Source organism: Microtus ochrogaster, chromosome 1 (assembly GCF_000317375.1).
Source record: "Microtus ochrogaster isolate Prairie Vole_2 chromosome 1, MicOch1.0, whole genome shotgun sequence".
NCBI classification, from domain to species: Eukaryota; Metazoa; Chordata; class Mammalia; order Rodentia; family Cricetidae; genus Microtus; species Microtus ochrogaster.
In genome coordinates this window covers 120,566,483-120,581,123 of record NC_022009.1, presented here as the reverse complement: position 1 = coordinate 120,581,123, position 14,641 = coordinate 120,566,483, and the positions used below count along the sequence as shown (strand labels likewise).

Here is a 14,641-nt window from a genome sequence, read left to right as displayed (position 1 = left end):
AGTGCTGGGATTAAAGGCGTGCGCCACCACCGCCCGGCTTATATGTGGTATTTAATTTGTGCAGTTCTGTACGTTTAGAAGGAAATCCTGCTTTAAGAACTAATGCCAGTCGTGAGTAGTATAAAGCCTTCGGCCCATCACTTCCTTCCTGTGGCCTCTGTTTTGTGTCGCAGCCTCAGTGACGACTGTCAGCACATTCTCTTACGTCACGGGACTATATCCCGTGGTATTCTATTTATAAGTTATGCATATTGCCTCAGATAAATGCTGGTGGTAATTATTCATAGATACTCTATACATATGTCTCACACACGGGCACTCAAACTTTTAAAGTCCATGTATATTACGTGAACATACATAGCACATATGACCCCGGAACAGCTGTGGTCATGAAACTGATTAACACAGTGGCGTTTGGTCCCTGACCTGACTTTTTATATGGTTTTACAGCGGTTGGGTGAGGGAGTGCTTTTGCTGCACAGGCCTGTGCTCTGCCAGTGCTCTACAGTGGCCGTTTGATTCTGTCTGAGATCCCGGTTCTTGCTTCTGTTACGTGTCTTCCAGGCTTGTCTTTCCTAGACGTGATCTAAAAGTCTTGTTTCTTTCTTACACGTTTTTTGGGCACGCAAGGTAACTTCCTGCTTGATCATGCAGGTGGATAGTTTTGTGTGCTTTTCTTGACAAAGCAGTACAGGTCATCAGGCACATTGTCAGAGTTTCCTAGGTGACTCAGTGGGAAAATGAGTGATGGTGTTTGCACTACATACCTGTCGGTCTGTGTTTTGTTCACCTGAGCGGGACTGAGGGGTTGTCCCTTGTTAATTTACAAACGCCTTGCAATCCCTTTACACTACGTTTGGACAGATTTAGAGGAGAAATTCTCATTCATCCTTCTTCCCATCCTCTCTGTATCTTCTGTGTTCACTGGAGCCCTGTAATGCTGGTCCCTTTCTGGCTCTGCATATTTGGCTAGAAACAAACTGTGCATCTTTACCTATCTTCAACTTTTTTTTTTCCAAGGCAGGTTTCTCTGTATTGTTTTGGAGCCTGTCTTGGAACTAGCTTTGTAGACCAGGCTGGCCTTGAACTTACAGAGACCCACCTGCCTCTGCCTCCTGAGTACTGGAATTAATGGCATGTGCTACCACCGCCTGGCCTATTTTGAACTTTTATGAATGACTTTGAGTCTTTTTTATTGTGACCTAGAGAAAAAGAAAGAACTTTAAAACTAAACATAAGACACTTTTTTAAGTATGGAAAGTTAAATTTATACTTGATTATTAAGTGATTATAAAATAACATGCATTAATATTGAGAAAATAATTTGAATAATCATCCTACTGGTAATTATCCATCACTTGAGAGAAAATACTTTGTTTGCTATTTTGATGTAAGTAGCAGAAAATATGTAGCAAAGAACTGCTGGTGAAGAGTTTGCTTTTATGAGGTGATGAGTTTAAGTAATTTTATTTTATTATTCGAAAGCTTTTGTGCGTGTTCTGAAGGCAGTCATAAAGAAAAGCCTTTGCACATGCTAGATTTCCTTTGAAAATGTTAATTTTTAATATCCAAGAAGAAACATATTTTTAAAAAGTACAGTTTAATTTATAACATGTTATTTTAGAAAAACTTTCTTCCCTCTCAAGCCTAACAATTCTATTTTTTTCTTTGGAACAGGACCTGGAAATAGTGTATTCCTATTTACACGGGATGGAAGCCTTATCAAACCTGAGGGAGCACCAGCTAAGGTGTGTATCGATTTTAATAATTTCACAGTGATAAAGTGCATTTCTGTGTCCTTCTGTTAATAAGAGTTGAGCCTAAAGAATGTTTAACACATGGATATTCTGCTTGGTGTAACCCTTGCACTTGCTGTGATATGTTCTGCAAGGTTGAATTCAGTTGTATCCGTATACATTTTAATATTTCTGTATAGTAATATATTGTACTTCCACCCAGCGTCTGCCTCCACTTCCCAGCAGTAATAAGCTTCAGTTGGTACAAACACTTAAGGGGGTGTTGTTTGCAATTCCTCTTCTTTTAGATACACGTCTATGCCTGTGGACAGCTCATCACTCAGATGTATTTTAAAATATTCAGCTGGTGACTAGGCACATTGCTCTGGCATGTCTAGGTCTCTGTAGGGATACGCTGCCCCCCCTGTGGCTGGTACAGTGTTTATTACACTGGTTCCAGCGCAGTGTGCTCTTACAAATATCTTCCTGCTTCTGTTGTGCAGTGTGCTAGCTTCATTTGTAGCTACGCAAATTTCATAAAACAGAAGTGACTTGGTCTTCACTGCAGTAGGAAATAAAGGATAAAGAAGATTGATGCCAACATATAGTGAGGTCTTACTTCATTCTATTCTGTCTAGTTGTGATGCCAACCATTTTTAATTATGAAAGGAATACCCTTTAAGCACTAATTAATTTGTGAGCATGTCAGTTTCATATTTGTCTGTTAATTGAAAAGAAGTATCAAGAGGGTTGAGTGTTTCTGAAATTAATTTTTTAATGAAAATCATTTAAATTAAACTCAGTTGCAGACTAAGTGTGTAAAAACCCAGACAGTTTTTATTAGGAAGGGCAGAGCTGGGGATTTTGGAGATGACTGAAATTGTAACGAGCCATAGCAGTTTTTAAATTGTATGACTTTTATTTGACATTTTGTGATGCCAGTCTTCTTAAGGAAAAAATTCAGAAGTATGAATAATGCAAAACAGACCACAAACCTGTCCACAGACCCAACAGCCAGCTTTAGAATTACCTACTTTTTGCTATTTCCGGGGTGATGTTTAGGTGGAAATGCCTGATTAATTCAAGAGTATAGCTGAGTCCATCCTTAGGAAGTGTTCTAAGCTTCGTGTAGACTGTCTGTTGGCAGCATTGCAGGGACGAGCCCTTCACATGTCCAGCTGTTTCTGCAAGTGCTGAGCTGTCTCATTCACAGCCTAGACTGAGTTTATCTTTAGAGCAGGATCATAGCTGAATTACACAGCAGAAGTGAGGCTCGTGTAAACCACTGGCTGACTGGAGTAAACTGCTTTTATAATACTCCCATTTCTGGGAAAACACACATTTCATCTAGGTAGGTTATTTTCTTTACATTTTGTTAAGGGTTTTGTTGTTTTTTCTCGTGATTATCAAGGAAGAGCCAACTGACACTTGTACTTAACCCAACTTTTCAAGCGTACACGATAAAAGGCTCCAAGGGAGATTTGATTTTATTTGTGTAGCAGCACTTGCGCTGATCCCTGTGATACGGAAAGTGACCTGACCTTTCAGCAAGTGTCTCTGTGTTGCTGTCAGAGCCAACACTTTGCACCCTGGCCCTGCAAGTCTTCAGATTTTTTCCCCAGTACGACTTCAGTTTTTCTGACGTTCAATCCATATAGACCAGAGTAGAATATTTGTCGAGAGGAAGTGGCAGTGAGAGCTGTGAGCTCAGAAACTCTCGAGAACAGAATCACCACTTGAAGATATTTAGTACTGTTCATCCTCTTGCTGTGCTCGGACTCAAACTCTGGGCCTGTGTGTAATAGGCAAACTCTACCCCGGAGATATATACCCAGCCACGTTTAGTGTTGGGAACAAACATACAGTTGAAATACGTTCTCTTCCTCAGCATTATAGATTACCGATTATTATTTTGGAAACAAACAGATCATAGTCGTTACACTGGTTCTCAGGGAGATCATTGCGCTTTTGCTTAATCTCTTCTCTTTAGCCTCTGCTTCCGCATCTGTGAAATGCAGCCATGGCGATGACCAAGTTGTTTCTTTCTTGCCCATTTGGTGTTTGTTAGAAGCTTGCAAATGAAATTTGGAAGAGCTCTATCCTATTGCATAAAACAGCTTTATTTATGGGCAGTGCTGTAAACATTAATTTTTTTTTCCCACTACTTCGTGGGGGGAATCCAATCGCATTGTGAGAACAATGTGGAAAAACCTGTTTCAAGGAAATCTGTGACGATCCTTTGGTGAAGCAGATAGTCTTTGTAGTACAGATGTTAAAAGTTGAACATGTACAGAGAAGATAAAAAGAAGAAAAAAATCATAACCCAGTCTATTAAAAGCATTGATTCTGCTTCTGAATTAAGTGGCTTTAGGAGATCTAGTTCCAAGGAAGAATAACGTCCATGATAGAACTGTAGTCCTGGTGGCAGCAAGCCTTGTGGGCCTGGGAGAATTAGGTCAGAAGTAGGGGACTCACAGAGCATTCGGGACAAAAGTGACTTCATTCCAGTTAGATTGGACTTGATTTTCCTTAAGCTAACACCCAGCTCTCTGTCACTTAGCTGACTCTAATGGCATCTGGGTCAGTGTTGAGCAATTCCACATCCCACCCAAGTGGTTTTTTGAATGTTTGAAGTACGTTGAGATACTGCATCCGGCGAAGCAGAGTAGCCAGGGTTACTTAGAGGCAGTCATGGCCATTTCTATTCAAGATGGCTGTAAACTTGTCAAGCTGAATCCCTACATGGGGGGTGGAAGGAAGAACAAGGTGACTGAGCACCCAGGAGTTTTTATTGGGTCAGCAAACAGAAGCTCAGTGTTCCCTGGTCGGGGAAGAGCACTTGTCCACAATGAGGGTGCTGTTAGGGTGTCATGCTGCAGCAGCTTTTCATGAGAAGAAACCGTCACAAAATACATCCCTGTGTATTTTGGAAAAATTGATTGGTATTCATATAATGAGATGTTTCTCGATGATGCTGCTTTTGAGATAATTTTGAATATTTAAACATTATTCATATTTTCATATTTTTTCCCATTAGGGCTGTATCAGCTGAAATAACAAACCCTTCAGTTCTCAAGTCTCCATTTGCTCATTCCTCATAAAATACTGAGTCAGAAAAAACCTACATTGGCTTGAGATTCTGTCCTGCTCAGTGACTGTTAGTGCTGAGCTCTGCACGGTGTTACCGCCTCTTAAATTCATAGGGTTTCCTTTCTGACTTTTGGGTTCCTGCTCCTCCTTGAGTGTGTTTACCCCGGGGAACACACTTTGCCACTTAGAAAGTGTGGAGCAACCTCTCCATAAAGTCCATGTGGTAAAGCTTGGCTTCTCTTAGATGCTCTGTGTTCTAGCACACAGGTGGGGCAGATTTTAATTCGTTTTATCTAGTTGTAACTCTAACGCCATCAACAAACAGTTGAAGATAAATAACTTAGATAAGCCCGTGAGCATATAAAGTCATGAACTTGACATTTCACCCCATGACTCATTCAAGTGTCTTAAGCTGTGTTCTTCTAATGGCGAATGTTGAACTTACTGTCATTCTCTTTTACAGATTAATGTGTGAAACCGTGAGATACGAAAGACATGAAGCAAACGAGGTTTTATACTAGTAGGTATTCCTTTCTGGTTGTATGTTGTATGATGCAGTGGCCAGCTCCTTCAGCTATCACGGAGCGCTAGGAGCAGCTGGCTCAGTTAACCTGGCCTTTTGGGAGGATGGGGCTTGGGGAGGTTAACTTACTTCCCATGGTTTAGAAGTTTGAGATGTTTGAACTGTTTGCAATTTTAAAATGGCCAATTCACGTCTGTATTTTTACCTATGGTATTTTCCTATGGTAGAGATGTGACTTTGGGTTGTCAGGTTTTCTCCGTTCTTGTTGTGAAATACGAAGTAGCTCACAATCGTCTGGGCTTAACAAACAACAAACAGACCTTCCCACAGCCACTGAAGGTGAGCTGCCAGTAGCCCAGGCACGAAGCTCAGTCTAGGAACAGCAAAATGAGCTTCTAGGTCTTAGGTAAAGTTTAATCTTAAAATTGTACTAATACCGCTTTAAAGATGTGTCTCTTAAACACTAACAACTGACTGTTAAAGAATGCGATAAATCCAGAGGAAACCAATGCTGGGACTCTGAGTATGTGAGCCGCTTTGCAGTATACACCAGTAGATAATGTTTACTACGATGATCGCCGTGCTGACTCCATCCTGTTTTTCAGGCATATTATGGGTAGGTAGTACTTACTGAAAGAGAAGAAAGACAGCTGCTCTCTGAAGGAGTTTGTCATTTATAGAGGGATGAAGAAATGAAATAACAGGAAAAATGGCGCAATTGGGATACTTGGGAGCGTAAAGATGGTTGAGGAAGAGAGAGGGATCCTGAGAGATGTTGGAGCCCTTTGAACGAGCTCGGTCTCAGGTTGTGTTCCATAATCTACAGAAACCTTAGAGGGGCATTATAAACAGCATGTCAGAGATGCAGGTGGAACAGACAGGGTTTAGGGGTGCTGCTGGAAGGCCTCACTCGACACTTGGATGCTGTGGCAGTTGTGAGCCACGAAAGTGAAGCCTGAGGTTTCCGCATGAAATCGGTGGCCCCAGCACCTGAGCTCTCTCTTCAGCCCCTGTAGGTCTCATATAATATATATAGCATGGTGGCTGGTTTTCAGGCAAGAAAGCAAGTTTGACCAAATGCCCCCAGCCCTTCCTGTACCCACAAGGGCAATACACATGGATGCACGGGAGCAAGCAGGTTCTGTCAGGGTGAATAGATGTGAAGGGAAATAGCTGAGGAGCCAGCCGCAGGACTGTGAAGGAGGAAGAGCCTTGACATGTCAGCAGGGTTAGGGTTTGGAGAAGCTGGCGGGTGGGAGTCGGCGGAATTCTTAGGCTGTTGCACGTGAAGCTGATTGCTGTTCTTCCAGCGTTGTAGATGTTCCCATGGCAAAGTAAGTGTAGTAGTTAGCCAAAGAATGATCGACAGCGAGAACTGACCCCAGAAAGAAGATGCTTTTAGTGGAGTTCTGGAGAAACTGAGGCGGGAGGAACTGCAGCCCTTGCCTCCTTTTTGAACCCATGGGGTAGGTGTGCAGATGCCCAGGTGGAAACCCCTGTGAACGCTACTGAAGTGGTTCCATGAAGGGCGGCACTAGCTTTCTGTCAGTTTGTCCTTCCCCTCAGACACGTGATTGGACAGGCAGTTCGTGCATGCCCCAGTAAGAGCTTGACGGGCATTGAATTCTTTACTGTCTGGAGACATCTCTTGGGTCAGCTGTTCCCATCACACTGGTTCTCCATTCAGGAATGGAGCTTCAGGGAGCTCAGGCGTTCATCTAGCACCTGCTGCTTGGAGTAGGATCAGGACTTGAGCACAGATCTTGGGGTTTTGCAGCTTCCCCTCTTGCCTCAGTCGCCAATATTTTTTGCCCCCTTTATCCTAAAATTAATATTGCATATGATGGTGAGTCAGCACCTGTCGCCCTCCTCCCAAGGGTCTGATGGTAGCCACTGGAACCCACCAGCACTCCTGCCTGCACAACCGTAGTTCACAGAGATTAGTTATTACCCTTTTTATTAGAGGTGTTTCAGTGCCTTTACACGTCCTGGGTATTAGTTTTTAACACCTGTTGACAATGCCCAATACATATCCTAGCTGTCTTGAATGGAGTGTGTTTGACATGGTTTTTCCAGTTGCTCACATATGTCTGTTTAGAACTAAGAGCCAGTGGCAGTGAGCAGTGAAAAGTCTGGATCTGTAAATCCTGATTTCACAAAAAAAAAATTCATAAAGTCTAACTGCAGATCCACATACTTAGGCTGTTGGTATTTTGCTGATGTATTTTCTTCTGTGGCCCTGCAACAGGCACGTGTCTGCTCTTGACTGTTTGTGTATTTTGAAACCTAAAGAACAGCTGTGTTTGTAGTTTAGGTACATCCATGATACCTTAATGATACCCTCTTTTGGGGAGCCGCTCTGAGGACCTTGGAGCGAAGTCACTGGTCCTGTTCTTCCGGAGCTTGATCTGAAGACTAGTGTAATAGAATACAGATGACTTTCAGACTCTTGGTTGTTCGAGACAGGGTTTCTCTGTGAAGCTTCGGTTCCTGTCCTGGAACTAGCTCTGTAGACCAGGCTGGCCTCAGCCTCACAGAGCTGACCTCTCCCTCCTGAGTTCTGGGATTAAAGGCGTGCACCACCACTGCCTGGCCTGACTTTGCTTTTATGAGCAATGGATGACTAGCCATTTCCCTTACTATGTCTGTGTGCTATAGCTTTAGTAATTTCACCAGGTAACTATGGCATTCTTTTGATCTAACACTATACTACACCTTCCTCATCTACAGAACGGAAACAGCAATGCCATTTCTTCAGAGGACAATAGATGTACGTAGTCCAGCATGGCTACTCAGGGCGCAGGCACCTCTGCTGAGAGCATGGGTACCTTCCTGAGGGCTCTTGAATCCCTCCTGAGAATGTGTGCACCCTTCTGATGCCTAAACCCTAGTGCTCAGGGGCTGAGGTAGGGGAGGAGGAACTAGGAGGCAGCTAGGCTGATTCCAGAGTAGCGCCCTCTCTGGCAAACAAAATAGAGAGCAGTGAACATCAACATACCATCATCACATAAGTGGAGGGTCATCAACCAAGAATTAGCTGAGAAATTCTCTGACTGGGGTGTTTCCCAGTACAACGCTATGACCGAGTTCTTAGTCAGTGTGCCCTGGCTTTTCCTGACTGGCTGCCGAGCCTCGTCATTTGCATTTACTGGACAAAGTGTTAAAAACATGCATCAGGAAGTCAGTGTACACACACATGTTTAACTATACCCTTAAAATACCCAGCTGCTCTGTGAGCCTTTCCCACATGCAGATCTGGTTGGATGCTTTGGTTTCCGGAAGAGTTCCCATAGCACTTGAAGGGTTTATCTCTTTATTTCAGGAAGGAATTTGTTCCTCTGTGAAACAGCTGCTTTGAGACTATTCAGTTTTGCCAAAGCTTTTAATTTACATCTGTAAATGCACATTTTAGCGAGACTAGCTGGGTGTTCTCTGCTTTTTAGCAGTTTCCCTGGTGGCTTGACTTGACTTTCTGGTTGTAGGGCAGACACCTCCCATTGCCACCCTTCTCAAGCTGCTGCTCTTGGTGTCCTGGGGCATCACTTTCTTCTTTTCTCCAGCACCTGCTATCTTTGTCTCTACTGCCGCTGTCTCTCTCCTGCCCCCAGCAGGAAGAGAGGTCCGTCTCTGACACCTCCCTCCCCTGCTCTTCTTACAGATTGTACGTGGCCTCAGGGTCTCCCGTCTTGGACAGATTTCTCCTTTGACCTCTTCAATAATTGCATAATATAGTTTTTCTTTTCTGGACTGGCTGACCTTTTATCTTACCTTATAGTCTTTGTAAATTACAAAGTTCTTTGTCTACCATTTATTTTGTGTTTCTTTACATCTCTTGCAAAAAGGCTTTGTTTTCCTTTCATTTCTTACCCAGAGATACGTAACTGCTATTTGAAATAATCTCTCCCTACGTTTTAAGTATTTTAACGTGTGTTTATGTGTATACAAACAAAACGACAAAACTGAGGTTTTATTTGAAAAAAAAAAAGTAATTGTTTAGCCTTCGAGTAGATGAGGCTGTTCTTCTGCAAGCCAGCATGTTTATTGAAGGTATTTTTGTTTCTAGTTTTCTATGAAACTGCCTGGTTAGTACCAACCATTCTTTAATGTTCTTCGATTGATGAGCTTTACTCTGAGTGCATTCTGGTTGTGTGGACCGGGAATGCTCCAAGCTCGTGTACAGAGACAGATTGGGCTTTGAGTTAGAGCTCTCCGGGTGTATGTAGGTTCTCCTTAACCTTTCAGAGAGCCAAGTTCCTCTCTTACAATTATAGTGTGTAAATCATGACTCTTAGCAGCTTCCAAGTCATTCAGGTTTGACTGCTTGTCTAAATTTGATTGTTCCTCGAGCCCTTGGATGTATCCGTCTGTGCTGACTGTAACTGAGTCATTGATTTGATTTATTGTAATGCATATGCAGTTCATATCATCTTCCTTGAAAAGAACATTCATTGAATAACTCCATAACTCCTAGTGCAATGCTCCATTTCATTTTCAGGTGAGTTCTGTTAACTTAAGAACGGCAGCATCAAGAGCCCATGGAATGTTTGGCTTTGCCAGTTCCTTATTGTGTGTGTTCACGCTGCTGCTTAAGCGAATTGTTACTTGATGTTCCCTTTGTCCCCTGCATTTTCAGCATAAGGCTGAAAATCTTAGTGCTGCTCTCAGTTTTCCAGTTCTCTTGGATGTCACTGACTTTGTCGTTTTCTAACCTGTCAAACGGTGCTTCTGCTCCTTCAGTTGGTCAGATTGATTTATTTATTTACTTTGGAGACAAGGTGTCATTCTGCAGCTTGAGTTGTACTAGAACTCCAGGTTGATCTCAAAACTGCAGTGATCCCCCTGCCTCAACCTCTTGAGTGCTGGAAACACAGGTGTGCCACTCCCAACTTCTACACCAGCTTTTAAAAGTGAAGTAGTTTCCTTGCAGGTTAGGACTTTGGGGAAACAGGAATTGCCTTCTGCCTTTTAAATGTTATTTGTTTACATATCATGGGCATTGACATTTACATCTGTTTTTGTATAATGAGCTGTATTATTTTATGATTAAACATTGCTTTTCTGAAGGTGGAAAGTAAAAATGCTGAAGGCTTTTTTTTTATTTAGGTTTATTAGAGTTCCTTCTGAAATACATAAATGGCTGTAATGAAGTGATGTTCGGCTTGCTCAGTTGCTCCGCTGTGTGGCAGGAGATTTCTCTAATGAGCTCTAGCCTGTCTCATTAACTACATAAAAGTAATTGATAGAAATTTTATCTTTGGGTTTATAGCTCAACATCTTATCAAAGGAGCAAAAGAAACACAGTTATCAAACTTGGTAATAAACAGTAATAGACGTCCTACGGTGAGAAAGACTGAAATTACTGTGTGTCTGGAAAGCCATCTGCATGCTGGCAGGCAGCCAGGGCCAGAACTTTTTAAAGTGTTGGAACAGTGTGTTCACAGGAAGCCCTGCCCAGCTCCAGCAGTAGCCTGAGCGGTTGGAAAAGCTGCCAGGGCTCTTGGTCTTGGAAACCTCTGGCTGGAGCAGTCTCAGGATGATTTTTCATACGTAAACGAAGTTCTTTTCACTGCAGTTCCTCCCCCCACCCCCGCCCCCTTTACAGTCATGTATTTGAGTGTACAAGTCTAAGCCGGTCAGAAGACCAGAATCACAAAATGAGCAAAATGCCAACTTCCTGTTTTCTTTAGGGCTTCAATTAAGGGGACCTGCCTGTGGGGATCCCTCAATGTGTGGGTGTGGCCCTGGGCAGTGGAGCTTTCTGTTTGGCTGATGTCACCTATGGAGCAGACAGTCAAGGAAACAGGTGCTTTTCTGGTTTTGGTGGCTGTTGTCTTCACTTGCTGTGGGGCCCTTTAGATTTCTGTTGGCTTCCCCCTGCCAGCACCTTGTGGTCGTATATTCAGGGGAGCACAGTGCATGCTTGCTTTCTGGTATCCCCCACATTGATAGGCGGTCACAGTTGTACCATGTGACGGGTGAACATGGTACATGTTCCTACCTGCTCTGACCCCCAGATGTGGCACACTCTCAGGCTTCACTTTCTGCTGCTCTGGTCCAGCTGTTCACATGCCCACTGAAGTACAGAGAGGTGCTTCTTGGATCGCTCTCGCTGATGCCAGACAGTGTGAATCTTACCTCGGAGAACTCTGGATTCTGTTTGGCTGCTGTGATTCCAGCCTGTCCCTTTCTCTGGCTGGCAGTGTTGAGCTGAAGGCCGTGTGAACCACACTGCCCTGTTCTCACAGGCCACTCCTTCTTCTCAGCCTGTGTGTTGTTGCCGATCGATCTGCCTCTCCTTAGACTGTCACTTTGTATTAGCTGGTCAGTAGACTTTTCAGAAGTTATCTTCTGGCCTGATAATGATCCCTCCCCAACTTGATCAGTTTTTTTTTTTAAATTAGCATTATTCTGCCAAGATACTGTCCCCTCAGCATGAACACTTGGGTGGGATGGCTTCCTGCTCTAGCAATGTGTAAGGTACTCTCTCATGTGGAGACACTGCCACCATGTGGACCTGGAGGATAGTGCCAGGAACTTCTTTGAGCTTCACTGTAAGATCTAAACTGTCACCTTTGATGAGGAGTTGGTATTGTTGGTGTAGTTAGTGACAGCGCTTGCTGCCTAGGCTGATAGAACCTGAGTGATTCTCCGGGTGCCACGCAGCAGAAGGAGAGAATCTGCTACTGTAAGATGCCTTCTGACCTCCATACACTTCAAAAATACTTTAAAAAAATGAGACCTGTTTAAAAACAAACCAACCAGTTTAACCAGCAAGCGGGCATCATAGTGTGTGCATTGGCTGTACTGATGAGCTAGAGACGCTAGTGGGGAAAACCCTGAGTAATCACTACCTTGGTGGCTGTGCCACATGAACTCAGGGAAGCCAGGAAGATGAATCACTACCAGAGGTGCTCAGCCACTCAGAGAAACTTGAATGTCTGAAAACTAAGTCTAACAGAGAAAAGCTGCTGCCAAAAGCAGGGACATCAGGTTTTTTTCAAAGACCCTGAGGTATGGGTAGAAAAAAGAATATTTTGTGTTTGGTGAGTGTCAGCTGGCAGGACAGAGGTACTGAAAAGGATTAGTGCTCTTTTTCAGTCTCTGCTGGCAAAGGAGCTGTTGTTTAAGACTGAAGTAATGTTGTGGAGAAGCTAGTGATGCCTGCTTTCAAGATTGAGGACCAGAGCAGTGGTTCTCAGCCTTCCTCAGGCTGGGACCCTTGACTACAGTTCCTCACGTGGTGGTGGCCCCAGCCATAGAATTATTTTCATTGCTATTTGTAACTGTAAATTTGCTACTGTTATGGATCATAATGTAAATATCCGTGTTTCCCATAGTCTTAGGTAACCCCTGTGAAAGGGTCATCGGACTCCAGGTTGAGAACCTCTGACCTAGAACCTTATTATTTAACTTCATTAGGATCGTGTGGCCAACAGGAGGGGGATCACCAATCTGAGCTTCCTGCATGTGGTCTGATCAGGATATTGAACCCCGTTTCATCAAAAAAGCTGTGACGATAATACAAACATGTCATGGTCTTGATTCCCTGAACTTTGATACTGACTAGATATTAGATGTTGCTAGGTGAGGCACACAGTTCTGCTCAGTGGGAGGGGCCATGTGTTAGTCAGACTTTCTATTGCTATGCTGAAACACCATGACCAAAAAGCTAGCTGGGGAGGAGAGGGTTTGTTTGGCTTATACTTTAGCATTGCTATTCATCACTGAAGGAAGTCAGGACAGGAACTAAAACGGGGAAGGAAACTAAAGGCAGGAGCTGATGCAGAGGTCATGCAGGGGTGCTGCTTGCTGATTCGCTCCCCATGGCTTGCTCAGTCTGCTTTATTGTAGAACCCAGGACCACCAGCCCAGAGAGGGCATCACCCACAATGCACTGGTCCCACCCCCATTAGTCACTAATTAGCAAATGACTTACAGCTGGATTTTCTGGAGACATTTTCTCAATTGAGGTTCCTACCTTTCAGATGAATCTAACTTGTGTGATATAAGACAAGCCAGCACAGGCCCTATTAATGTAGCTGGAGGAAGAGACAAAGCTAGAACGGGGTATCATAGAGAGACTTGTATCAGCATGACACTGGATGGGATAGGTGCTTTGGTGTTCACAGGGTCCCAGCCACTCAGTAAGGTAACAGAAATCGGGGGTGGGGGAGGGGGACAAGCAGCAGGCTTTGCAGCAGAGTGGCAGAGTTGTAACGGAGCAGACTGGGAAGCAGCCAACACACTGTGGCTTATATTAGCACAGTAGAGAATGACGTAATGCCATTCCAATTGTGGGCTTACCACTGCAGTTTGACTGAGCATGAGGCAAGGCAGGTCATCTGCAATGGATTTCTGTCTGATTATTCTGGAAGGTGACATGATTGCTTTGTGATCTGCTTACATTTCGTTTTGCCGGACTTTATTATAATTTCCCTACCTGTTGATGACAAACAAATCCAGGAAGCTTTTAGAATGTCTTGTCAACCTCCAGGCTTTGGCAGCTTTCATTTTGTCCATTGCAGGATGGGTTGGTTGTGTTGGAATCAAATAGAGAAACGGCATAGTTCTTATTCTTAGACCCCTCTGTAAATTGTGAGTTTTCCCAACATGTGCTCTTGGCTGACATTTGAGAGACTAATGACAACAGCTTTGCTATTTGGTGTCCTTAGTTTTCCTGTCTTTTTTTTTCTGCCCATCACTGTTGGTAACATGCACAGTTATTCAGAAACGGTCGGACTATCTTCCATGGCAGTCTGTGACTCTTCCACAGCCCTTGAATGTGCCTCTCAGCTCATCATTTTAAACACAAAACAAAAAATTAAAATGACACTGATGGTGTTTAGCACATACCTGTCTGACTGCAGAATACTGACAGCAGGCTAGGTTTCTTTTGCTTCTTTGCTATGGGGGCTCAGTACTGAGATCTTTGGTGAGGGCCTGTTTATAGCTATCTTCTAGTATATTTGTTTAAAAGTCACTTCAATCAACCGTTAAATAAATGATCAGATATGAAGGAACTGAGTGGGATTGGTAATCTGGAAAATTAGCATCGTGGATAATTCATGAAATTTAAGAGCAACTGGGTTAGTCCTAAAAACAGTGACGTCATTGTTGCTACTGCTACTACTGCTGGTACTGTCAGTCTTCTGTTGACTAGATTCATTGCCAATGTGTGCAGGAGAGATCTCAATTTTATTTTGTATTTCTGTCTGTTTATCTGTGGAGGCAATGTCTCTCTGTGTAGCCTCACTGGCCTAGACTTTCCTGCCTCAGCCTCCTGGAGTGCATC

At 43.5% G+C, this 14,641-nt stretch overlaps 1 protein-coding gene across 2 annotated transcripts in view; it reads left to right on the top strand.

Moving 5' to 3' along the window:
* The window catches only part of Rapgef2 (Rap guanine nucleotide exchange factor 2), a 206,446-nt gene that overhangs the window by 60,068 nt on the left and 131,737 nt on the right, over window positions 1-14,641 (top strand). For both annotated transcript variants that reach the window (XM_005344118.2, XM_013348674.2), the window contains exons 2-3: window positions 1,678-1,748; window positions 5,290-5,346. In XM_005344118.2, coding sequence (XP_005344175.1) covers window positions 1,678-1,748; window positions 5,290-5,346 — 128 coding nt within the window. The remainder of the gene's footprint in view (window positions 1-1,677; window positions 1,749-5,289; window positions 5,347-14,641) is intronic.